The 25,081-nt window shown below is 38.7% G+C and overlaps 1 protein-coding gene across 3 annotated transcripts in view; it reads right to left on the bottom strand.

Annotated features, from left to right (window-relative positions):
- Positions 1-25,081, bottom strand: part of usp45 (ubiquitin specific peptidase 45) — a 158,454-nt gene that overhangs the window by 109,676 nt on the left and 23,697 nt on the right. For 2 of the 3 annotated variants that reach the window (XM_060850186.1, XM_060850193.1), the window contains exon 5: positions 23,979-24,076. In XM_060850186.1, the coding sequence (XP_060706169.1) occupies positions 23,979-24,076 (98 nt within the window). Of the gene's footprint in view, positions 1-18,019; positions 18,068-23,978; positions 24,077-25,081 lie in introns of those variants that run through there. The other variant, XM_060850202.1, reaches the window with a different exon arrangement.

Genomic DNA, 25,081 nt, shown 5'->3' with positions numbered 1-25,081 from the left:
GCTTCACGAGAGACAAAGTAGCAACTCTAACTGGAAGCCACCCACCATAAGGGGTCATTTAACTTTTAGTAAAATGTGTAGAATGAATATTGGATTGACTGCTCACGACACATCTATCAATTTTCCTTCCCATCTTCCATGTAAAAACGCAATGCAAAAGTATCATGGTTTGAGGAAACTTTTCACAAGGTATTTGTCCAAGATGTCTTTAATCCATTTTTCTCATTAATAGATCATTGTCAGGAATGATTACTTTATGACTACTGTAATGAAAATAATGGATATAAAAATTTAAACAAGCTGAGAAATAATGAAATCCTATGACAAACCCCATTCTTTTATATTTTTAATTTCAGCAATCTCTCAGCTACTAAGTGACTTAGCTGATTAAATTTTTGAAATCACAGGAGTTTTACTGCTCCCTCTCAACCTTCAAATAAAATCAGTTTTGGGCTGTTTCCTGCAGGAGCTGTTTGTACAGTTGGTATGAGCCCTTTACTGAATCCAAACTTCAAACTTAAATGGTGCTGGTGTTTGCCAACTGTACAATCAGCTGCAGTGGTACTTAGTAAACTTCCTTGCCTATCAGCTATGCAATGAGAAGCAGGTTATTGGCAATTTAGAACATGCTGATTAACAGTGCTGATAGGAAATGCTAACCTGGAATTACAAGAAAACCAACCAGCCATTATTTCAAGCATCCCCCAATCTCAGATACCTCATGATCTCTGAGGTCTCACAATCAAATGGAGGCTTGAGCAGCCTAGTTAAGGAAGTGTAACAACATACAAATACAAAATAACATTTTATATGAAACTTCAGTGGTAAAAGATGACAGTTCACCAGCACCTTCTCAAGGGTAACTTGGAATGGATATCAAATGCTGTGGCATATGGATATTAATCAACAATGCTCACATCCCAAAAACTTCTTAAAAAGTATCCTAGCTAATACAGATTTACACAAATCAATTACATCTGACATTTCACAGTTCAAAACTGGGAGTTCAGTTCAACCAATTCTTCGGGCAACATGTTCTTATTTTTTGGTGAAGTAGACTCCATTAAAAATATGTCAATATAATGAACATACATGAAATTGTGCAATCTTGCACAGGTTTTCCATTTTAAAGCAAGTATTTTAGATTATGCTAGAGATCCATGGTTTTTTAAAAATTACTATGCAGTTGTGTTAAAACGTCAGTAATGCAAATCAACTCCATTGTCTAAATGTCCCTTTGGCAATAACATTCCACGTACTATGTCCCACAGTTCTTCTGCATTGCAAATAAAAAAGACTATACTCTGAGAAAATCTGACCCATAGTAAATTTTACAGTTGTAGCTTTTATGTGGGAGATCATTTTTTAATTCTCAAAAGGAAAACAAAACCTTTGGTTCCAACAATTGGTATTATAACAATATCACAGGCAATGGGAAAACACTCTGAAAGCAATAGGTCTCTACTGTCAAATAACACTCCTTAGATGTTCAACTTTGAACTTAATGGTGCATTCAATGACAAATGAAAGATAACATGGTTAAGTGATCAATGTCACAAATTACATACTTCCTCTATTTAACTTGTTCATTTTACCTTTAAGAAACCTTTGGATACCTTGAATTGAAGGCATTTGTTACTAATTGTCAAGCTGACAAGCTCATACACATTGCTCTGAAAACAAGCTGATACAATACACAACTAAGTTAACCTTGGTTTTCTGAACCACCTAATATTATTAACTTTCAGCACTGCCTATAACTGCTCCTGAAAATAAAATAACTCATCTTTAGAGAATCTCAAGAATCTTTATCTTTAATAAGAAGAAAAATCTTCAATAACACCAAGTGGGCATGTACACAATTTACTGTATAGCAGAATACATGATTTATCGATTTCAAATAATGGCTATTTTAAAAAATTGGAATGATCCTGTCAATAAGAACCAAAGTTCAATAATTCATTAAAAATAACTGTGTATTACTCTCACAGTGAAACTATACATGTAAAGGAATAGCTGACACTGCAAAGGGAAAGGTGGCCTGCTATTCCCCACCTACCATGATCTAAACTTTTCAATGAGTGACAGCATTTTATTTTTCATCGTTGTTAATTTTCAATGCAGCTAACTGCATCTCCTTTGTCCACTCTATTTTCCTACTGCTACAGACAGGCTTCAATTTATCCATGTGAATAAAGTGCAGATCACCAAAAATGCCTCATGCGTTGACAACAATACTCCTTTGTTGCATCCGATTGGTAATTCATTCATTCAGACATTTACATAGAATATATAAGTAGGCCATTCAGTCTTTGAGCCTGCCTTGCCATTCAATATGATCAGGGATTATCATCCAATTCACCACCCTGTTCCCACTTTCTCCCCATTCTCTATAAAAGCATAGGTTGAATGGACGATAAATCTCTCAGCTCTGATATAACGTTTAATATTAAACAGCAACCCATTTAAATGTTCGCACACAGTAGATGCAAAACATGCATCAACTATTGAATATTAATAGACATTTCAATTCTCAGCTTTATTTTCAAATTATAGAACTTAAAAGTAATGTCACAATTACATAATTACACTGTGAACTAAAAGTCTCAGTTACATTCCCAAAAAATGCCAACTTGCAATACAACTTCGGTCCCCCACTAACTTTACAACAACTCCTATAATTTGGAAGTACTATGGGCTATAAAGTGTTTTGGCGCAACTAGAGCTTGTGCAAGGCATTATATTCATGCAAGTCTTCAATTTTCTTTCTTTATATATACTCTCATATTGATACTTTTACAGAATGTAGTATATTATTCTAAAAATCAACATAAAGAACAGAGACACATCAATAAGGCAATGAATATGAACAAAATTAAAAGATAAAATTTTGTATGGCAAATTTATTAGACTCATTTACTTCGCAACTCGTGTGCTGGACACAGGTGTCTACCCCACCCCATTTGCCTAACAGATGTTAGGATATTTATGTTCAGCAGTGCTCTTATCAGCAAACGAATGTCAATTTAGTGCACTAAAACAAAACTGCCAATGTAGTAATATAACAGGTCAAAATCATGAGTATTTTCAATATAGTCAATTGAGTTTTTAGTTCAATATTTACAATAACAGAACCCAGTGATTATTTTTAAATTAATTCAGTTTGGTGGAATATGAAAGAACATGGTCAGGTAATCAGATCCTACGAAGGAGATTTTTGAGCACAGTATCAAAAAGTGAAGTACTCTTGCAGCACAGTCTGTAGATTTTATTCTTATATTTTCTCTACTTCAAGGAATTTCATTATAACGCCACACCATGATAAAAATAGTTCATTACAATGAATGTTTTTTTATTTTCATTACTTTACAGCTGATTTACATCCCTAAAAGGAAAACAAACCTGCCTGGTGCAATATTGTCAAAATTAAATTATATTATTAAATTTTCATTTCGACATTAAAAATAACAAAATCGCCAGTTTCCATTCACCAGTGTACCCTGTTCTGCAGAAAATGTCTGTCTCATTTGCAATTACTGGTCCTACTCATAATAAAACACCAGTCACTTCATTGAAGTCACTTCACTTCAGTGCTTCCACGTAAAATGGCACTTCTCTCACCAGTGTGTAATAATGGGAACACAGCAATCACTCAATTGCACAACATGGGGCTTACATGTCTGTGCTCATCATTATTGCACAAAATTTTCAATTTGAGACCACGAGGTTCAGCAATTCATTTATCAATTTTACTTTCGGCCCATTTAGTTTAAGATACATTTGAAAGAGACAATACTGTTACCTGCCTAAAACATTAAGTGAATTATGGTGTAATATTGAAAATCCCACAAATACACATGACACAAAGCTTCATGAAAGAGCAGCCAATCATCTTCATTTGACTATAGTGCAATTCAACTGCTGCCATCTATACTCGTGACCCATTATTTAATGTCAATGCTTCCTTTTCAGATAAAGTACTGAACACTCAATTAATAGAGAAGCTTGTTTCAGGAATTGGATATTGACCATATACTTGATAAACCTCCCCTTTTCATGCAAAGGGAAATGTATAAGACAAAACTATTTAAAAAATACTTATCAAATCAAACTTTTAAATATCTTTTTCATCCAAGTTCATGAAGTTTTATGCAAAGTTTGAATTCATCATCATTAAGCCTACAATTAAAGTTCCAGAAATAGGTTTGAAGATCATTTACAATTATTAATTCTAAATGATGAAGCATTTCTTTGTAGTCTTAATGATTTAATACAATGCATCGATACATAAAGCTCGAAACATATACGTGCGCCACACTGTCAGCACAACACCTATTTTGGCAGCAATTGATTTTATGAACTACAAAGTACAAAGCTACTGCTGGCCTACTGTCCTACTTCAGAGTGCAACATTCTGGGTGGCACATCTTGAAAATAAAAGCCCTTGGCCTCATCTTTTACGTGTCTAATGAGATCTCTCTGTTCTCTGACAATCTGACATAGTTCCCTAAATGAAGCTAGGTTAGTTACAGTGAGCCACAGAATTGGCAATGTGCTGTTAGCAGCTGTTTACATTCTTTTGGGATCCCAGCATGGAGGTGGAAAGGGTGATTTCAACCGATTAATATAATTACTGTGATCATTCATGTACTAATAACATAATTAGAACATTTCTGCAGCTGAAGCCAAGTACATTGGAGATTGCAAAGAAAAACAGGGAATTTAATCTTCTTTCACATTACTACCAGATATCATGAAAAGTTGCTTTTTTGTATTTTTATAGGAAACCTTAGCTTCCTGTGCACAAGAATAAATTCAGTAATAAAAATCTATGTAAGCATATGATGCTGCCTGTTGCCACTCCTGCCAAATCTCTCATCATGGTACGCCAGACATCTATATTATACCATCCTCACACATCCACTGTAGCTCACAGGTAACCTCCACCATGCAACTTCACATAGATTGAATCCTCTTCCTGCGAGCCTCCACTAAGCGTACTGCAAGGGATTACTGTAACTTTTCAGCTCTGATATAATGCCCAAATTACTGACTATTCATTTTCATTGTCCACACAATTTGTACACTTCTGACAAGTTACTTTTGCTTTTGAAATCTCAAATATCCCTTCACCTGTCTTATGGCCTGTATATGGAATTTTTTGTGTAGGTCTTACTATTCACATTTCAATGGTCTCTATATACTTCAACAGGTCTTTACTGATTAGAAAGTTTCTTAGGCATATAGGAAAGTGAATAGAATGTTTGACCCAAGTTATTTTCCTTGCTACAGGCTTTAGTTTTCTTGGTATTGATATATTCTTCATATACACAGAAATGTTTCTGGTTATTACTACCCTTCTTCTAACTGCGACATTATATCTGCCATCTTCCATTATAATTTGTCCTAAGTAGACAAACTTACCAACTTGTCCCAGTGTGACACAATAGACTTCAATCTTCATTCTAGTTTCTTACAAAGCTTTCCTTCCACCTACCTTTTTTTAAAAAGCTTTTTGGTGTCCATAGTAAATCCATATTCTGAACATCTAGATTTTACTTGGCACATTATATTTTATAGGGCCTCTTCTGATTCTGCAAGCAGCATTGTGCTGTCAGCATATCAGTTTGTTATGCTCTTACCTCTAATTTTTAATCCTAGAAATACAGCTAATTCTCTAAGTATTTGTTCTGTATATAGATTGAATAATTTTGGTGAAAGCACTCAATCTTGTTGTATTCCGCCCCTCATTTGAAACATACATGTCCCTTGACTTTCCTGAAGCTCACGATCTGGTCTCAGTATAGACTCTGGATAAATCTCACATCATTACCTTTACTGTCACCTTTAAATAAAATATCTATTAACTATTGGTGATAAACATGATTGAATGCTTTATCATATCTATGAAGCATATGCAAGTGTTCGAGACACTTAACCTAAGAGTGTTTTTAAATTAAAAACTCCTTTTGTTCCAACTCTATATCCAGAACACATTTCAATAATCTTTTCCAAACAAATTATTTATTAGCGCAGTAGTAACGTCACATTTGTTTCTGTTATGATTTTCAAAACTATGGATGAGAATATAGGAGATATGGTTAGTAAATGTGACACCAAAATTGGTGGTATTGTAGACAGTGAACAATCTCTGAGATTACAAAAGATCTTAATCAACTGGATCAATGGGCTGAGGAATGGTAGATGGAGCTTAATTTAGATAAGCGCAAAGTATAGTCAGTTCTGCTGTAATGCGTGTTTCTTCAATGCGAATTGGCTTTAATGCAATTCAAGAATTTAGTCCATTATTTGTAGAATGCGAAGTTTCCTCATCTGTATTGGCAAAAACGCAATTCCAGCCCCATTAGTTTAAATGGCACAGTTTTTGGGCAATTTTCCTATAACACAAATTCGCACAAGAACAGAACTATTGGGTTTTCTCAGAACAGACTGTATGCATTTTGCCAAAATAAGGGTAGGACTTATGCAATGAATGATAGGGGTCCTTGGGTAGTGTTGTAGAACACCGACACCTCAGGGTTCAGGTACATAATTCTTTGAAGTTTGTTCACAAGCAGACAGGGTGGCTAATATGGCATTTAGCACACTTGCCTTTATTGCTCAGACCTTTTTGTAGGAGTTGAGGTTGTTCAGGAGATTGGTGAGGTTTCTTCTGGAGTACTATGTGCAGTTTGGTCCTCTTGCTTTAAAAAGGATATTATTAAATTGGAGAGGGTTCAGAAACGATTTACCGGAACATTGTCAGGAATGGAGGGTTTGATTTATTAAAATAGGCTGGATAGGCTTGGACCTTTTTCATTGCAACACAGGAGGTTGAGAGGTGACCTTATAAAGGTTTATAAAATCATGAGAGGCGTAGATAAGGTGAACAACAAGGGCTTTTCCCTAGGGTGGGGGAGTTCAAAACTGGGTAGCATCTTTTTAAGGTGAGAGGAGAAAGTTTTAAAAAGGACATAAGGTGCAATTTTTTTTTTTCAGAGTGGTTCATGTGTGGAATAAACCACTAGAGGAATAGATGGATGCAAGTACAGTTACAGTTACATTTAAAAGACATTTGGAAAATAACATGAATAGGAAACACAGTACATGGAGGGACATGGCCATACTCCCACAAGTGGGGATAACTTAGTTTGGAAATAAGGTCGGTGTGGCCTAGTTGGGCCGAAGTGTCTGTTTTCATGCTGTATGATTCCATGGTTCTATGAGATGACTTAGAAAGCTTATAGTTCTAAAAATGATGGCAATCATTGCTTTAGATTTCTCAGGTAACTGAACTAATAATGTCTCATGCCTCAAATAAAGGTTAGAATAGATGGTTAATTTATTAAGCTGACACAGAAACCATGGACCAAACAGCCACCTTCTGTGCTCTAACTCTTCTATGGCTCACCTGGAATGCATCCTTCTCTATACATTTGATACAAATTTCTCATTATTTATAACACTGTCTTTCCAAGAACCTCAAGATGTTCTGGGTGGTCCTTTATCCATACCTGGACACTTTCCGATACACATTCATTTTAAATATCAGTACCTCTGATGTTATAATGTTTCATTCACCCTATTCCTCAATATGTTGAGGACTCCCTCAATTTGGATCATCATACAATTTTATATTTACATGGATTCTGTTCATCCTTTTGCTACTACATACCTTTCAAACAATATTTTACAATTTTTTGGGGGAGGTGGCAGCATTGTGGTAATGTCATTCAACAAGTAACCCAGAAGCTAAGACGAATGCTCTGGATACATGGTTTCAAATCCCTCCATGGTAGCTGGTGAAATTTCAGTTCAATTAATAAATCTGGAATATAAAGCTGACTGCAATATCTTAGCCTGCTTGGCACACTCTCCTCATGTCGAAACGTCGAATTTCCTATTCCTTGGATGCTGCCTAACCTGCTGTGCTTTAACCAGCAACACATTTTCAGCTGCAATAACAGGACCCAAGAAACCATAATCAATTGTCATAAAAACCTATTTAGTTCACTAATGTCTTTTAGAAAATCTGCCATTCTTACTTGGTCTGGCCTACACCTGACTCCAGATTTACAGAAATCTGGTGGACTTTTTACTGCCCTCTGAAATGGCTTAGCAAACTACTCAATTGAAGAGAAATTAGGGAATAGCAGCAAACAGTGCCAGTGACATCCACATCTGATGAAAGAATATATTTGAAAAACATTTTGCTTTCTAATGCACTCAGTCTGTTACTATATATTTTTTTCTATTGATCAAAATTGATTATTTTTCTGAGTTCATTACAGCTCCAATACCACTTCAGACATAGCATTAAAAACTTCTCTCTTAGCAGTCCTCATACATTCTTTATTTTCTTGAAAATTTCATCATACTCAGATGTGTTTTTTTTTTCTTACCCCTCCCTATCATCACTGCTTGCAGCTCACTCCTCTTTTCTGTTTTAGTAGTATTTTCTTTATAGTGTGTTATGCTCTCCTTGGGGTATATGGGAGATGATTGTGAGTGCTAGTACCATTGAGCCCCCTGTCATGCCATATACCCATATTGAAAAGGGTGTGGGGAGGTGGAACTTGACAAGTGGACAAGCAGACCCCAGAATGAAACCTGGCTTAATAGATCAGATGTTTCACTTTGTAATTTTTAAACATGGTGAATAATCAATGAAATATAATCAGACAAAGCTATAGATATTGTTTAACAACAGAACATTTATTACATTAAAGGAGAAAGCTGCACTATATCCAGAAATTTTTTAATACACACACATAAAAACAAAGTTTCAACGTGTTTCTCAATGCCATCCATTATAGACTCAATCCCAGATAAATATCATTCCTATCTCAGTTTATAATATCTTTACTTAATTGACCCTTGGCCAGTTTGTTTCCTTTGGATTGCTGAGACTTTTCTTTTGCAATTCCATTTTGCGTATGTGGGCTTGAATACTTCACAATGCTGAAAAAGGAAAATTTCTCAGTTCTAACAACTTGAAGACTTCTATACAAGTAAATACTACAAAATAAAACTTTGTGGTGAGGAAACTTGTTCTCCTGAAATGAACTATAAAAACTCTAATCTATATATAGGAAGGTAATTGTTCTGTTTTGAAGAGAAAAACCTGATTGTTCTGGTCTTAAGTCAAAACTAAACTTTATTGTTTACTCAGCTTGTCATAAACCCAGCAGTGGAAAGTGAGGACTGCAGATGCTGGAGATCAGAGCTGAAAATGTTTCGCTGGAAACGTGCAGCAGGTCAGGCAGCATCCAAGGAGCAGGAGAATCGACGTTTCGGGCATGAGCCCTTCTTCAGGAATGATTCCTGAAGAAGGGCTCATGCCCGAAACGTCGATTCTCCTTCTCCTTGGATGCTGCCTGACCTGCTGTGCTTTTCCAGCAACACATTTTCAGCATAAACCCAGCAGTATGAACATCCTATCTTCTAACACCAGAAGGATTTGCAAAAGAGTTGGCTGAATTGATATGCCTGGTTAGCAATGATGTATTTAGATCACCGTTCCACAATGACTTGCTGCCCATTATAAAAAAATCTTCACAGAACCAATCAAAATCCTTCTGACTCTAATTCTACAATTCTCACGTATGGCTCCCAATAGTTGGTTAAGCACAGTGATACCAGAGATCACAACATGGTAATAATACAAAACTAATTGTAGGATTAATCAGTTTGTGCTTGAGAGATATGAGGGCATCATTCTTTCTAATGTGCATGAAGTTTGTAAACTGCAAAAGAGCCAGAATATCAATATAAGTTAGCAGAGCTTTGCCTTAGAAGGCAAACATCAACAAAATGTGAGACGTACCCAAGGACACAGGCATAATTCTTAGGAAGGCAATATAGCCAGTCACTTGTGTCAGATCCTCACAGAGTAAGCCCCAGAGTTAGTCATGAAAAATCATTGTCAAAAAAATAGAAGATACACAAGAGCTTACTACTTCTGCAACTGAAATTATTGTAAACTGTTACAGGGAAGATGTCCTTAACCAATAAAATCATGCATATACCTAGTTTCATATCAATTTATTATGATTGTCCCAGATTGGAATATTTAACTTGCTGGAGCATGGAATTTCTTACACATCAACCATTGATAGCTACAGTATAAACGCAACAAGTTTGGGTTCTCTTCCAAAAATTTGATTGATCAATTCCAGCTTCTCACTCACCTGATTATTACAGGCCAATCACTTAATCTAAAAAGTTATTATTCTTCCAGCAACCAACTAACACTGACCAGTAAAATAAAAATGGCAGGGGGATTCATTTGATACATTTTGGTAAGAAATTATACAGTTAATGGTAGGGGCCCTGGAGAGTGGTGCTCCAAGGGACCTAGGGAAGAAGGTGCATAGTTCCTGGAACATTGAGTCACAGCTAGACAAGGTGGCAAAGGCAGCAATTGACATGCTTGCCTTTAGTGGTCATAATACTGAGTATCAGAGTTGGGATGTCATATTGTGGCCAGATAGGACATTGATGAGGCCACTTACAGAATACCGCATATAGGAAGGATGTTGTTAAACTTGAGATGGTGCAGAAAAGAATTACAAGGATGTTGCCAGGACTGGAGGGTTTGAACTATGGGGAGAGGCTGAGTAGGCTGGGGCTTCTTAGGGTGAATGGCCAAAGTCTTTTCCCTAGGGTGGGAGAGTCCAAAACCAGAGGACATAGGTTTAAAGTGAGAGGGAAACAATTTTGAAAGGACATGAGGGGCAATGTTTTCAAGCAGATGGTAATATGGAACAAGCTGCCAAAAGAAGTGGTGGATTGCAACATTTAAAAGACACCCTTATGAACAGGAAGGGCTTCGAGGATATAGGCCAAATGGGACTAAATCAGATTGGGATGTCTGGCCATCGGGGGAAGAGTTGGACCAAAGTGTCTTTTCTCGTGCTATAGTACTCTATAGCAAGCAAGCTTTTCCACAAGTTGAACAGTAAATCATGTGGACCAGACAGCCAAAATGTTTTAATTGCTGCTGTGTTGGTTGTCTCAAACCCCGAAGACACATCATGGTAAAGTCATACAAAGAAATTGCAACTTACCCCATCACCCCTCCCATTCAGCAATATTTTGGTAAATGCACTGTTCCAGGCCAAGCAGGAAAGATCTTTTTCTTAATGGCAGGAGGAAGACCTCCCATCATACAGCCATAGAACACGGACACAGGCCTTCGGTCCAACTCATCTGCACCAACCAGGTTTCCTAAACTAAATTAGTTCCATTTGCACGTATCTATCTAAATCTTTCCTATTCATATGCCTGTCCAAATGGCTTTTAACTTTGTTGTAACATACATAGGTCAATGCCAGTAGCCCATATAAAAGACTACAGCTAGTGCAAAAAGTCCTTCTATTCTCTGCCACAGTGAGTGGCATTTTATTGAAAGCTCATATTCATGGGGATATCATTCATCTAAATGTGTCTGATGCAGAGTAATAATTGCAAGTTTCAGCATCACATGCATAATGTACACATGCTGCCTAAGTTCTAACTCTTCTTTAGTGTTCCCTACTAATTACTATACAAGACTCAGGATCAGGCATGACTATGCATATCCATAAAGCACTCAATCCTTTCTTTTCTCTATTTGCAGGACGAGATGGTCCACAACAGGAGACAGCAGTAAGGATATTTGGATCCTTATCCCTTTTAAAGAACGGGCCATGCAGCTGACAGGTGAGGACCAGGATTGGTCACTACTGATGGAGAGGTAACAATGTCACCACAAACCAGTGAGGAAAATTGCAATCTGCTCTTCTGAGATACAGGCACTGTCACAGATTGGTATGAATAACGGATTGTGCATCTCAGAGTCATAGTTGTACAGAATGGAAACAGACCCTTCAGTCCAACCTGATCAGATATCCTAAATTAATCTAGTCCCATTTGCCAGCATTTAGCCCATATACATCTAAACCTGTCCTCGTTACTTACTCATCTAGATACTTTTTAAATGTTGTAATTGTACCAGCCTCCACCATATCCTCAGGCAGCTTATTCCATACACATGCCACTCTGCATGAAAAAGTAGGTCCTTAGCCCCCTCTTAAATCTTTCCCCTCTCACCTTAAACTTATGCCCTCCAGTTTTGGACGCTCCACCCTGGGAAAAAGACCTTAGTAATTCACCCTATCCATGCCCCTCATGATTTTATAAACCTCGAGAAGGTCACTGCTCAGCCTCCAAAACTCCAGGCAGAACAACTAATTCTTCCTCATCTCCTCTACCTCAGCCAACAGAACACAAAAAAAATAGAAGGCATCACAACCTCCCACCCCCTGCCCAATAGCGCCACCACAACCTTTGAGGATGGTGCCAACATAACTTCAGACAAGGCACCATTATGTGTATTTACACATTCCACCACCAGAAACATTCACCTCAGTGGTCACACCAATTTGTGCAACTAAGCCCACTGTATCTGGTTAACATATCACTGACACTGGCCCATAGCCAGTGCAGGAAGCAATGATTAGACGACTGCTGGAGATCAGGTATCTGCTCAGTCCCAGGCAGATGACATGCCTCTATTCAGTCGCAAGAAACATGGTCAATCTACAGACACAGGAAGGGAAACATCAGACAGTGATGCCCAGGGCAATTACGTGGATTTGAGTGAAAGTTGAAGGTGCCCTCTGGAAAGGGTAGCAGGAATGTTGAAGATCCAGATGCAGTAGAACACTTTGTGGCTGCCAAAAATGGATTGGACCTGCACTTGATCGCTGTAACTATGGATCTGCAGCATCAATAGCAAGGTAAGTGTGGGACGAGGCACCTTGATCTTACTCCACAAGGAACAGGGTGGTACCAGCAGGCCCCAACAGAAAAAAGGAAAGATAGCCCGGAACCTCAGATCTTTATCTCAGGACACTCCAGATATGCCATGCCTCTCCATCTCCCCCCTACCATTGGGTGAAGCAGCAGGGTGTACATACATTAGTACAGGAGACACTCACCAGAATGCCCTTATTGGCTACGAGTCCCCCAGGGATGCTTGCCAGAATCACTGCGGTCACCAAGGCGTATAAATCAGCAGGTTCCCTCCACCTTAGTGGAGGATGTCAAGCAGTACATAGACGTAGCAGTAATTCAACAATCTATATAGTCTGTAAACATATAATCACTTGCATTGTTCTAAGGTTACCCCGCTGGATGCCAACAAGGCTGCTGAATTGAAAGGAATGGACATCATCCTCAGTCGCAAGGAGATACTAGTCTTCCTTCTGAACATCTCTGATTGTCTCACATCATTAGCGATGTGTGCGCCTAACAGTGTTCTCATGACTCAATGTACCATAGACCTAGTACTTAGGGACTGCAGTCAATGATCTAAAGATTAAATTCATGGACACTGAAATTTTCTGGTGAGGTCAAACTAAAGACACCGGATCAAGAATTGTAAGTGTGTGCACAACACAGATAATTCATAAACATAATGAGTGAATGTGGTCAGGTTCTACAAGGTGTAGGAATAAAAGATCTTTCCCTACCTGGGGTCACTATAACCAGGCTAACTATTCTCAGTAAATGAGGCAATGTCCAAAAGAATGACTTAACTGCTTGGGGGAAGCAGAGAGAAAATGAACCATTCGCTGAGGATGCTCAGAGTACAGTCAAAAGACTTTTTTATTCACTTGTAGCACCTGGGCATTGGTGGCTGGGCCAGAAGTTTCTTGTCAGTCCATAGCTGCCCTTGAGGTGGTGGTATTGAGCTGCCTTCTTGAACTTGAAGTCTATGTACTGTAAGTAGAGCCACAATGTCATTAAGAAGGTAATTCTAGGATTTAATCCAATGACACTAAAGGAACTACAACTGTAATATTTCCAAGTCAGAATGGCAAGTCTCTTGGAAAAGGAACTTGCAGGTGATTGTGTTCCCACGTATCTACTGTCCTTGTTCTTCTAGATGCAAGTGGCCCTGGGTTTGGAAGGTACTGTCTCGGAAACATAAGCCAATTTTTGCAGAGCACAGTGCTCCTGTTGGCAATGGATGCTTGTGGACGTGATGCCAATCAAGCAGGATGTAGTGTCCTGGATGGTATTGTTGGACTGCATTCATCCAGACAAGTGGGGACTATTCTACTAAACTGTTGATTTGTGGATGGTGAACAGACTTTGGGAGATCAGCAAGTCAGTTACTCGCCACAGTATTCCTAGCCTCTGACCTGCACATGGAGCCACTGTATTAATCTGATGAGCCCAGTAAAATTCTGTTCAATGGTAACACCCAAGATGTTAATAGTGGGGAATTCAGGGATAGTAAAACTATCACTGAATATCAATAGGTGATGGTTAGATGGTCTCTTACTGGGGATGGCCATTGCTTTTATGTTGTGAATGTTACTTGCCATTTTTCAGCACCTACCTGAATATTGTTCACAGCTTGCTGTATTTGGACATGGGCTGCTTCAGTATCTGAGCAGTCCACAAAATGCAGTGCAATCATTAGTGAACATCCCCATTTCAGACCCTATAGAGTCATACAACACAGAAAGGCCCTACAGTCTATCAAGTCTGCACCAAACTATCTGCATTCAAACCAATTCCCAGCACTTGGCCCACGGCCTTGTAGTTTATGAGATTTCAAGTGCTCATCCACATACATTTTGAAAGTTATGATGCTTCCCACCTCTACTACAATCCAAGGCAATGCATTCCAGATTCCCACTACTCTCTGGGTGAAGACTATTTTCCTCACATCCTCTCTAAACCTCCTGCCTTTCATCTTCAAATTATGCTCCATCATTACTGACCCTTCAACTAAGAGGAACAGCTGGTTCCTTTTCACTCTGTCCATGTACCTCACTATCCTATACAACTCATTCATGTCCGCCCTAAGACTACTCTATTATAAATAAAAGAACCCAAGTCAGTCAACATCTCTTCACAGCTAAAATGCAAAAGGCAACATTCTGGTGATTCTTCTCTGCACCCCACCTAGTGCAATCATTACCTTCCTGTAGTGTGACAATAAAATTGCACACAGTACTCCTGCTGTAGCCAAAGTTTTGTCCAACATAAACTCCCTGCTTTTATTCCCTATAGCACAACTGATAAAAGCAGTTGACCCACATGCCTTAACTACCCTTTCAACTTGTCCTGCCATGTTTAGGAATCTGTGGACAAATATCCCAAGATCCCTCAGTTCCTGAGCTTCCTGGTCCATAGAATCCATACACTGGAAGCAAGCCATTCAGCTCATCATGTCCATACTGCCTGTCCGAACAGCATCCCACCCGGAAATCCCCCCCATCCCCCAACCTGTGTAGCCCTGCATTTTTCATGACTAATCCATCTAGCCTGTGTATCCCTGAACACTAAGGGCAATTGAGCATGGCCAATCCACCTAAGCTGAACATCTTTGGACTGTGTGAAGAAACTGGAGCACCCGGAGGAAACCTACGTAGACATGGAGAGAACATGCAAACTCCACACAAACATTTGCCCATGGTTAGAATTGAATCTGGTGATGTGAGGCAACTGTGCTAATCACTGAGCCATCGTGCCATCCGGTGTTCTGACATTCATCAAGTACACCCTTGTCTTGTTTGTTTTTCCAAAGTGCATCAGGATTAAGTTCCATCTGGCCAAACTGTCTAGATCTTCCTGTAACCCAAGGCTGTCTTCCTCATAATTAACCACCCAACCAATCTTCAAGCCATCCACAAACGTACTTAAAAGTCTGATCTATATCATATATATAAAAAAAACAAACAATAAGAGACCCAACATTGATTCCTGTAATTCGCCACTAGACACTAGCCTCCAGCCACATAAGTAGTCTCCTGTTATCACCTTCTGTTTCCTACCTCGAAGAATCCTGTTCTTCCAACTATTTCTTGATATCATTTGGAGTGAATCGAGTTGGCTGAGAACTGGCATCTGAGATGCTGAGGGGGATGAAAATTGTTGCAAATGTTTCAGCCTTATCTATGTGTTGGATCCTTTCATCATTGAGGATGACGATATTTCTGGACAAGCATTTGATTGTCTACCACCATTCATGACTGGATGATGGCAGAACTGCAGGGCTTAGATCTGACCTACTGATTGTGGGATCCATTAGCTCTCGCTTTTACTTAATGCTAACCCTTTTTAGTTTGCAAGGAATCCTGTGTTGTAGCTTTACCAGGTTGACACCTCATTTTTAAGTATATTTGGTGCTGTTACAAGTTAGCCCTCCTACATTCTTCATTAGCTAGGGATGATCGTCTGGCTTGATGGTAATGTTAGAGTGTGCATGCACAAGGCCATGAGGTTGCAGATTATGCTGGAGTACAATTCTGTTTTTGCTGATGCCAAAAGTGCCTCATGATAGCTACCCTTGAGTTGCTAGAGCTGTTCAAAGTGTGCTCCATTTAGCAGAGTGATAATGCCACAGAACACAGCATAAGGTGTTATTAATATGAAAGCAGGACTTTGTGATAGTCACTCTTAATAATATTGTCATGGACAGATGCATCAGTGGCAGCAAATGGGTGAGGTTGAGGTTGAGATCAAGTATATTTTCTCTTGTGCCAACAGCGTGGCAGCTATGTCCTTTAGGAACTGATCAGCTCAATCAATAATGCTACTGCCAAGCCAATCTCAATGGTGGACAGTGAAATCCCCCACCTGGAGTACATTCTGATCCTTGGAACATGTGTGTTTCCTCCAAAAGTTATTCAACATGGATGAGCATTCATTCATCACGTTAGGGAAGACAGCACATTGTAATCAGTAAGTTTCCTTGCCCATGTTTGACCTGATGCCATGAGACATCATGAGATCAAGAGGCAATATTTTAGAATCCCATGGCAATTTATTCTCGGCTGTGTACTACCACATTGCCACCATGCTGGCCTCAACACTATCCCAGACTATTGGAATAGTGTCGGAAAAAGTGATTACTGACATCATACAAGATGAGGGACAGCTGTGGATCATTCTCCAAGATGATTGTTCCCTAGTATATATTTTTTCTTTCCTTGAGACAAAGCCCATAATTCTGCATACCTCCAGGAGGCCCTGTTTGTTGGTCGTGCAACTGCAGCTGTTGCAGGATGGGTGTGTACACATAGATCAATACTTGTAAGTTATCACTGTACCAGCACATTAAAATTTAAAATGCAGCCTTTATATAAAATGATCATGCAAAATCAGTCAATTAGGTATGTTACACAGAACAAACTGTGGCATTTAGCCAGCTTTATACAAAAGATCTAACATTAAAACAAACATGTCCAAGTAGTTCAATTGCACTGGGCATGGCTTGCTGTAAGGTTGCCATGGAGTCTGCCTTGTCAAACCATTGCCCTGATTCCTTCTCCTCTGAGCATTTCTCAGGATCCCCACCCTTTAACATCTTCATCTATGACAGCATCTTACTCCTCCATTTCTTTGTCTCCTAAGACATCTCCATCCTTTGTTGAGTGAGTTTGTGAAGGAGCAGTGTCCCACAATAATTTTGGACATTCTGTTCGGGTTGTAAAGCAGTGCCTATGGTCTGCTCAACAGTGGTCCTTGTGGAGCCATCTGTAGCTTTATACTACTCCTCGGCATCAGGCTGAGGATACCTGATGGATGTGGTCAACAAGGTCTCAAGATAGCCTGTCTCGTATGTGACAAAGGGTACAGAAAGGTGCAGACACCTGAGAGTGTTTTAAGACTGTAGGAGTCATGACACTTCCCCAAATATCATGCATAGATCGACAGTATTTGGTTATAAATGCATTTTCAGGTAGTGGAATTCTTTCCAATTGATAAACACTGCTGATTGCTGATATGGTGCTCTGATCATTATGTGAGTGCAATTGGTTACATCCTTTCTCCTGTTGGAAATTTGCTAGGTAGCCAAGTACACTGCCCTGACTACCTGATGTCTGCAACCAAGAGGAAGTGACTAAGTGTATTTTTAGTCAAGTGAGAGTCTCTTGTGATGTATTGTATGCCCTTGGATACATCTATGGTGTCTTTGGTGCTGCCTGTCAGTTGCTGATAGCTACATAAAAACCTGTAGGTGAGGTTTTGGGTCAACGTCATTGCCTCTGTTGTCCTGGCTATTGCCCCTCTGCAGGTTTGACGTGATTAATGGCTGCTGCTGCACCGCCAACCTTCACCACTGGTTCCTCCTGAGCTGCAAGATAAGCAGAAGAATGGCAGGGTCAATCTATGCCATCATTCTGACTACCTCAGGAGATCTGCAGAGTCAGTAATTTTTGTCATTTTCCTCTTTGACCTTGTTCTTCAAGCCTGTTCCATTATGTGCAAGGTACACCCTTCAAATAGCAGTGCTTCCATTTGGTTTCCTTCTCAAAAACCCATGGAAAGAACCAATTTGTGCAGCTTCAAAAGACAGCTCCTTGTGACTAAACTTAAACTTCATGGACACAGTGCACATTGGTTGGAATACTTAAAGCATATCACTGAATCTTCTCATCCAGAACAGTCAGGTTCCTTACAGGAAGATTGCAGAACCATTCTAATCTCGCCATAGTCTGATTGAGCTGCCAACCTCTTCCCCACCCCTTTCCTTGTCTAACAGGGGAACCAGCACAATCTATTTTAGGTATAGCCTTCTCTAAATCAAAGGAGAAATTTGCAGTTGTTTTTGACAAGGTGGTGAGATCCCATTTCTTCCTCTGAAATACCAGAGGCACAGAGCTGTACAGCATGGAAACAGACCCTTTGGTTCAACTCACCCATGCCGACCAGATATCCCATATTAATCAAGTCCCATTTGCCAGTACTTAGTCCATATCCCTCTAAACCTTCTTATTCATATACCCATCCATATGCATTTTAAATGTTGTAATTGTACCAGCATCCACCATTTCCTCCGGTAGTTCATTCCACACAGGCACCATTCTGTGTGAAAACGCTGCCCCTTAGGTCAGATGCGAATCTTTCCCCTGTCACGTTAAACCTATGCCTTCTAGCTTTAGATTCCACTACCCTGAGGAAAATACCTTGGTTTTTCATCCTATCCATGTTTTTATAAACGGCTCTTAAGTCACCCCTCAGCCACTGAGGTTCTAGGGAAAAAAAGCCCAGTCTATTTAACCTCTCCCTACAGATCAAACCCTCCAACCATGGCAACATACATGTAAACCTTTTATGAACCCTTTCAACTTTCACAACATCCTTCCGATAGAAAGGAGACCAGAATTGCACACAATATTCCAACAGTGGCCTAACAAATGCCCTGTATAGCTGCAACATGACTGTCAACTCCTATACTCAATGCACTGACCAATAAAGGAAAGCATACCAAATGCCTTTTTCACTATCCTATCTACCTGCGACTCCACTTTAAAGGAGCTATGAACCTGCACTGTAAAGGCTCTTTGTTCAGCAATACTCCACAGGACGTTACCATTAAGTGTATAAGTGTATAAGTCCAGCTCTGATTTGCTTTCCCAAAATGCAGCACCTCACATTTATCTAAATTAAACTCCACCTGTCACTTCTCAGCCCATTGGCCCATCTGTTGTATGATAATTTGATCTTTTACTATAAAATCTGTGTCCTACGGTCCTGCTTCACTAGCCTACCTGATGAAGGAGCAGTGCTCCAAAATCTTATACTTCCAAATAAACCTCATGAATCTGAGAAGTATTCACTTGTTATAAGGTAAGAGTATCATTTAACAGTCCAACATGCCTCCTAACTCCATGTGTAAATCTCCTTTCTGATCCCTAATTGGCCCTACTGCTTTTACAATTAGCATCCTGCCATAGCATTTGGGATTTCCCTGCCAGATTTTTTTCCTTATCACTCTTTGTTTCTCTTCTTTGCTTATTCAGCTCTCACTCCTCTGAGATTTCCATATTTAGCTTGGTTCTCAATTGCATTTTCTACCTTGCACCTGTAATAAATAGAACTTTTATTTATATTTTTCTTCAATATCTCCTTCATATTTGGGGAATACTCCTTGCCCTACCTTTCCGTTTTGAGGGAACACACATTAACTCTGCCTCATCCATCTCGTTAAAGGTAACCCATTACTCAGCTCCTCTTTTTTTCCATTAGCTTTTGATTTCAGTCTATCTGGCTTAATTCTTTCTTTCCCCATTGAAGTTAGCTTTCCTCTTGTTAATTATTCTTTATATATATATTAATTTTCATTTTCAACAATCATCCTATATCTTATGATAGAATGATCACTGTCCTCTAAATGTACCCTCACCAACACTTGCTGTACATGCCTCATCTCATTCCCAATAACCAGGTCTAGTTCCTCTCTTGTTTGATTGTATGCATACTCCTGGGTGGAATCCTCTGGAACATAAGTCTTTGAATGCTTGGCCCCTCACTATTCTTGACATTGTCATTATCCTAGCCTGTATTCAGTTTTATTAAAAAACGGGCCCCATTATAACAACTTTATGTTTGCACTGATCTCTAATTTCCTTTCAGATTTGTTCCTTTATATCCTTCCCAATTGTGCATGCTCTATAGTTTCCACTGAATAATGTAATTGAATCTCTTTTCCTCCTTAACTCAAACCAAATCAATTCTGTCCTTGAACTCTCCAGGACACACTTTTTCTTCAGCACTGCAGAGCTCTCCTTTATAAAAGCGCCATGCCTCCTTTTTAACCTTTTCAAACTTTCTGAACACCTTGAAATCAGAGATATTTAACACCCATTCCTGCCATTTCTTAAGCTAAGACTTTGTTGTCACCCAACATCTTATTTCCATTAGACAAGCTATGCCTGCAACCTCACTATTCTTATTAAATATACTAAATGATTGTATACATGCATAATTTTGATTTACCTTCATTACTTTTCTCTCTGACTCTGCCTCTACTCAACAACACACCAGGCTCTATTCTCATGTTATCTGCCTCTCCCAGTATTTTGTGTACCTTGATATTATTCTCTCCAAGCTCCCATACCTCTGCTGAGTTTGGTTAAGCTCTCAACAAAAGCAACAGCAAAAACGTTCCACAAGGAAACCCTCCTGACTCTTTATGTGGAACCATCCTAACCTTTACAGGTGCCATCACCCACAAGGTGTCTAAGGAATCTCTCTACCTTGAAAACTCTCCTGCTGACATTATCAATCGAGGCACACAATTCTCCAGAACCTTGTTGAGAGGAGCTAAGGAAATTCTAATCCTTCTTGTCTCTCCTGTACAGGTAGTTCTAGGATAATGAGCATTCCAGCAGGATGATTTGTTTATAACATCGCTGAGAAATTGAGGAACGGTATTTTTGAGAATGCTTGCTTCTCTTCGCAATAGTGCAATTCCAGCTGTGATCATTTCATGTGCTTTGTTCTTCGCATGCGTTGATATCCACACTTAAGTCTCCCTGCCATTTTGCACGAGTACCAAAGTCAGCTGCTGACAGAGCAGCTTTCTGAGACAGATACATTGAGCAGCTTCCTGGGAAAGGTACACTACTCCTGGATTATTCCATTTTTGAAAAGAAATGGAGATGCATAGCAGCAAGAATGTTAGCAAGAAGCATCCTGGTGATAAAACTGTGGGTGGCGAATGCAAACGATAGGGTATAATACTGGAAGAGAAGCTATATATGATAAAGTGCTTTGAAAGTATGTAGAGAATACGTGATATAGCTCACGTAACAGGAATGATGGAGTCTATCTTGCGTATCATGATGACGCTCTATCCCTGCATTAATGATATTGTTTAAATGTACTATGTTAAATTTACTTTTGCTTTGTTGATATATATGATTTATATCTTCATATCTTGTGTTAGACTTTTGGGTGATTTTTGGGTGATGTTCTTTGCTGGTCTGCCCCTAACCCCTCTTTTCCCATAGGTGCCATTATTTATATCAAGCGATTTTCTATTGGGTGAGGTTTCACTGGAACACAGCTATAACATTATAGGAGAACTACCTGTATCAGTACCATGTTTGCAGAAGTTAGTTTATTGCTTTAGTTTCAACTGCTGTCTTGTTTTCCCATCCCCATTATCACCACACATATAGTGTGGCTCTGTGCTGTTCATAGTTAATCCATGCAATGATGCATTGGGCACAAGAGAAAGTTGGGAAAATTAAAATGCTCTTTATAGTGACTTGATCAAACTTTTACATAAAAGGCAGGAACTGTACATTCCAGCTGATCTAACGTCACAAAATATTTTTCAACAATTTAAATGATTCACTTCAATTCCAAGTAAATACAGATGAGGAATTAATTTTAATTTGCTATATCAACTCAAATATGTATTGTTTCATAGTTTTTTTTAATTAAACCTAATAGTTTTGTTATATTATGCATTTGCATATTCCATCTATGCTAGAGTCCTGGAGGACCATGGGGCTGTTCTTCCATTAGGGACAACTGACTTTGGTGAGATTAACTTGAAGGTTACAATGCTTCAGGCGAGGGGCAAGATTGAGACGTTGATCTTCCTTTGTGTTCTCAGCTGGTACAAGAATTGAACCTGTGATTTTGGCATCACTCTCTACCTCAAAACAGCCATTGAGCCAATTGAACCAATTTTGGAAACAGAACCAGTCTGACTCAAGCTTGGAATAGATAGACAGACTCTAACCTCACATTTTTAATGCATTGTCTGAGCTGAGATATCACTTTTTAAAAAAAAACTGAAGTTATCTTGGGAATGCGACTTAAAAGAAGTTCTGGGATTTACAAATTAATGAATCGAAATCTGCAACCTATTCGAAGTGATTACAGACTTAACAGAAATCTAGGTTTGTTCAATACACTGCATCAATTGTATGACACTTTGATCTTTTAATATATATTCTGCGTCCTATGATCTTGCCCCACTAGCCTAAGTGACGAAGAAGCAGTGCTCCAAAAGCTTGTACTTCCAAATGAACCTGTTGGACTATAACCTGGTGTTGAGTTATTTTTAACTTTGTTCCACCCAGTCCAAAACTAGCACCTCCACTTTAGAGATTCATTAGAACAGTCCAAAGCACCTTGGGGTCATCCAGCACCATGTTCTAATCATTAATCTTTGTATCAAGATTTGCATGAGAACCAGTAACACCACATTTTTGAAAAAAAGCCCGGCAATAACAAATATTACTCTGGTACCTTTTACAAGTACAGTCTAGCACTAACCTTAAATACTGATTTTTTTAATGCTCCCAGTTACATACTTAGCAACTAATTGTTTACAGCCCGAAAGAGAACATATTAAAGTTATAATTTAATGCACTTGCATATAAATGGCTTCAAGTGAACCTAGCATTGTACAGTTCCCATATTTCAAAGTGGAACAGTGGTTTCAATATTTAAAAAGTGAACTTGGATTGCTGTGAGTCAGTCTTCAATCATGAGTTTCTGCACTTATTTGTATTATTAGAAGATAACAAATAAAAGGCTGCTTTTATTAAGTAAAAGGAGGTGAAAACATAAGCCAGGTTGAGCTACTTGCATGCAGAAACAGTCAAGTTACTAAAAGTTATATCAAGAGTCATTCAAATAACAACATGATCAAACTTAGCCTTACCTTAAAAATGCATATGGAAAACTGTTGTAGATTATTCATTGATAAACAAAGCTAACTCACCAAATGTAAAAAGAATTGCAAACAATCTTTCCCTAGACTAAAAGTAAAGCAACTTACAACAGGTTTTTATACATTATTAAACAGTGTCATAATACTCTATTTTGTTCATGCTGCTCTATTAAAATCAGAAGCACATCTGGCTACATTGATAGAATCTGGCATAGTTGACAGGTGGTCATCCTGTTGTACTGGAGAACAGATATAATCAGATGAAATTTATGAACAAGTTTAAAATCGGAATTTGAACTGTACAACTGCTGTATTTTATCTCATCAAGAATATATTCAATGACTCATTTCATTTCTGAATCTTGTTCAATATAGGTGGAGATTTTTTCCACATTTCGTTGTTATAAAATATAATTATGTAATTGGATCTCAGTCTGAACTTATTCCTATACCCAGGTACAGTTCACTGATCATAATATATGAAAATGCTTTACCTGAGTGGGTCTTAGTAGCATGTCTTTGCAGAAAATCCAGCAAGTGTGAAAGAACCTTTTTATGGCACGATATTAATTCCTCATCACATTCATAGCACCTGCAAAATTAAGAGTCATAGAAATGTACAGCATGGAAGTAGACCCTTCAGTCCAACTCATTCATGCAGACCAGATATCCTAAATTAATCTAGTCCCATTTGCCAAAACTTGGCTCATATCCCTCTAAACCCATCCTATTCATATAGCCATCCAGTTGTTTTTAAATGTTGTAATTGTACCAGCCTCCACAACTTCCTCTGGCAGCTCATTGCATACATACACCACCCTCTAAATGAAAACATTGCCCCAAAGGTCCCTTTTAAATCTTTCCCCTCTCATCTTAAACCTATGCCCTTTGGTTCTGGACTCCCCCATCCTTGGGAAAAGATGGTCTATTTACCTTATCCATGCCCTTCATGATTTTATAAACCTCTGTAAGGTCAGCTCTCAGCATGCTAAAGAATAAATTATGTGCAGATTTGTTTTAAAAGTACAGACTATAATTTCTTATTGACATTAATATAGAGAATCACAATAGAAGAATTCAAGACTAACAGGTAATATTACAGTTCAATGATAGGCTTCCTTGAAAGAGGAGATAATTCAGGCATAGTCAAGGCATGAGGGAGAAAGGACAAATAAAATCCGAATTCTCTGGATGATGAAAGACAAAGAGCTAGATGAAACAGCAAAAAAGGTGCATTTGACTAATGTCAAGTTGATTATACAAGTGGGAATCAAGCTAAAAACAGAAAGTTCAGAGAAGAATGAATAAAAAAGGTGCAGCAAAGTGAGCTTGACAGAATTAACTGACAACTGAAATAAAACAGGAATCCAAAATGTATCCATAAGTTCTGGATCTAAGTTTGCTCGCTGACCTGGAAGGTTCGATTTCAGACATTTTGTCACCATACGAGGAAACATCATCAGTGAACCTCCGGTGAAGCACTGGTGTTAGTGACCTGCTTTTTATTTATGTGTTTAGATTTCCTTGGGTTGGTGATGTTGGAAATAGAAACACAAATAGAAAGCAGGTCACTAACACCAGTGCTTCACAGGAAGCT

The sequence above is a fragment of the Hemiscyllium ocellatum genome, chromosome 3, assembly GCF_020745735.1.
Source record: "Hemiscyllium ocellatum isolate sHemOce1 chromosome 3, sHemOce1.pat.X.cur, whole genome shotgun sequence".
Classification (NCBI taxonomy): Eukaryota; Metazoa; Chordata; class Chondrichthyes; order Orectolobiformes; family Hemiscylliidae; genus Hemiscyllium; species Hemiscyllium ocellatum.
Note: the sequence above shows the minus strand (reverse complement) of the source record. Positions and strands in the feature narration are given on the sequence as shown.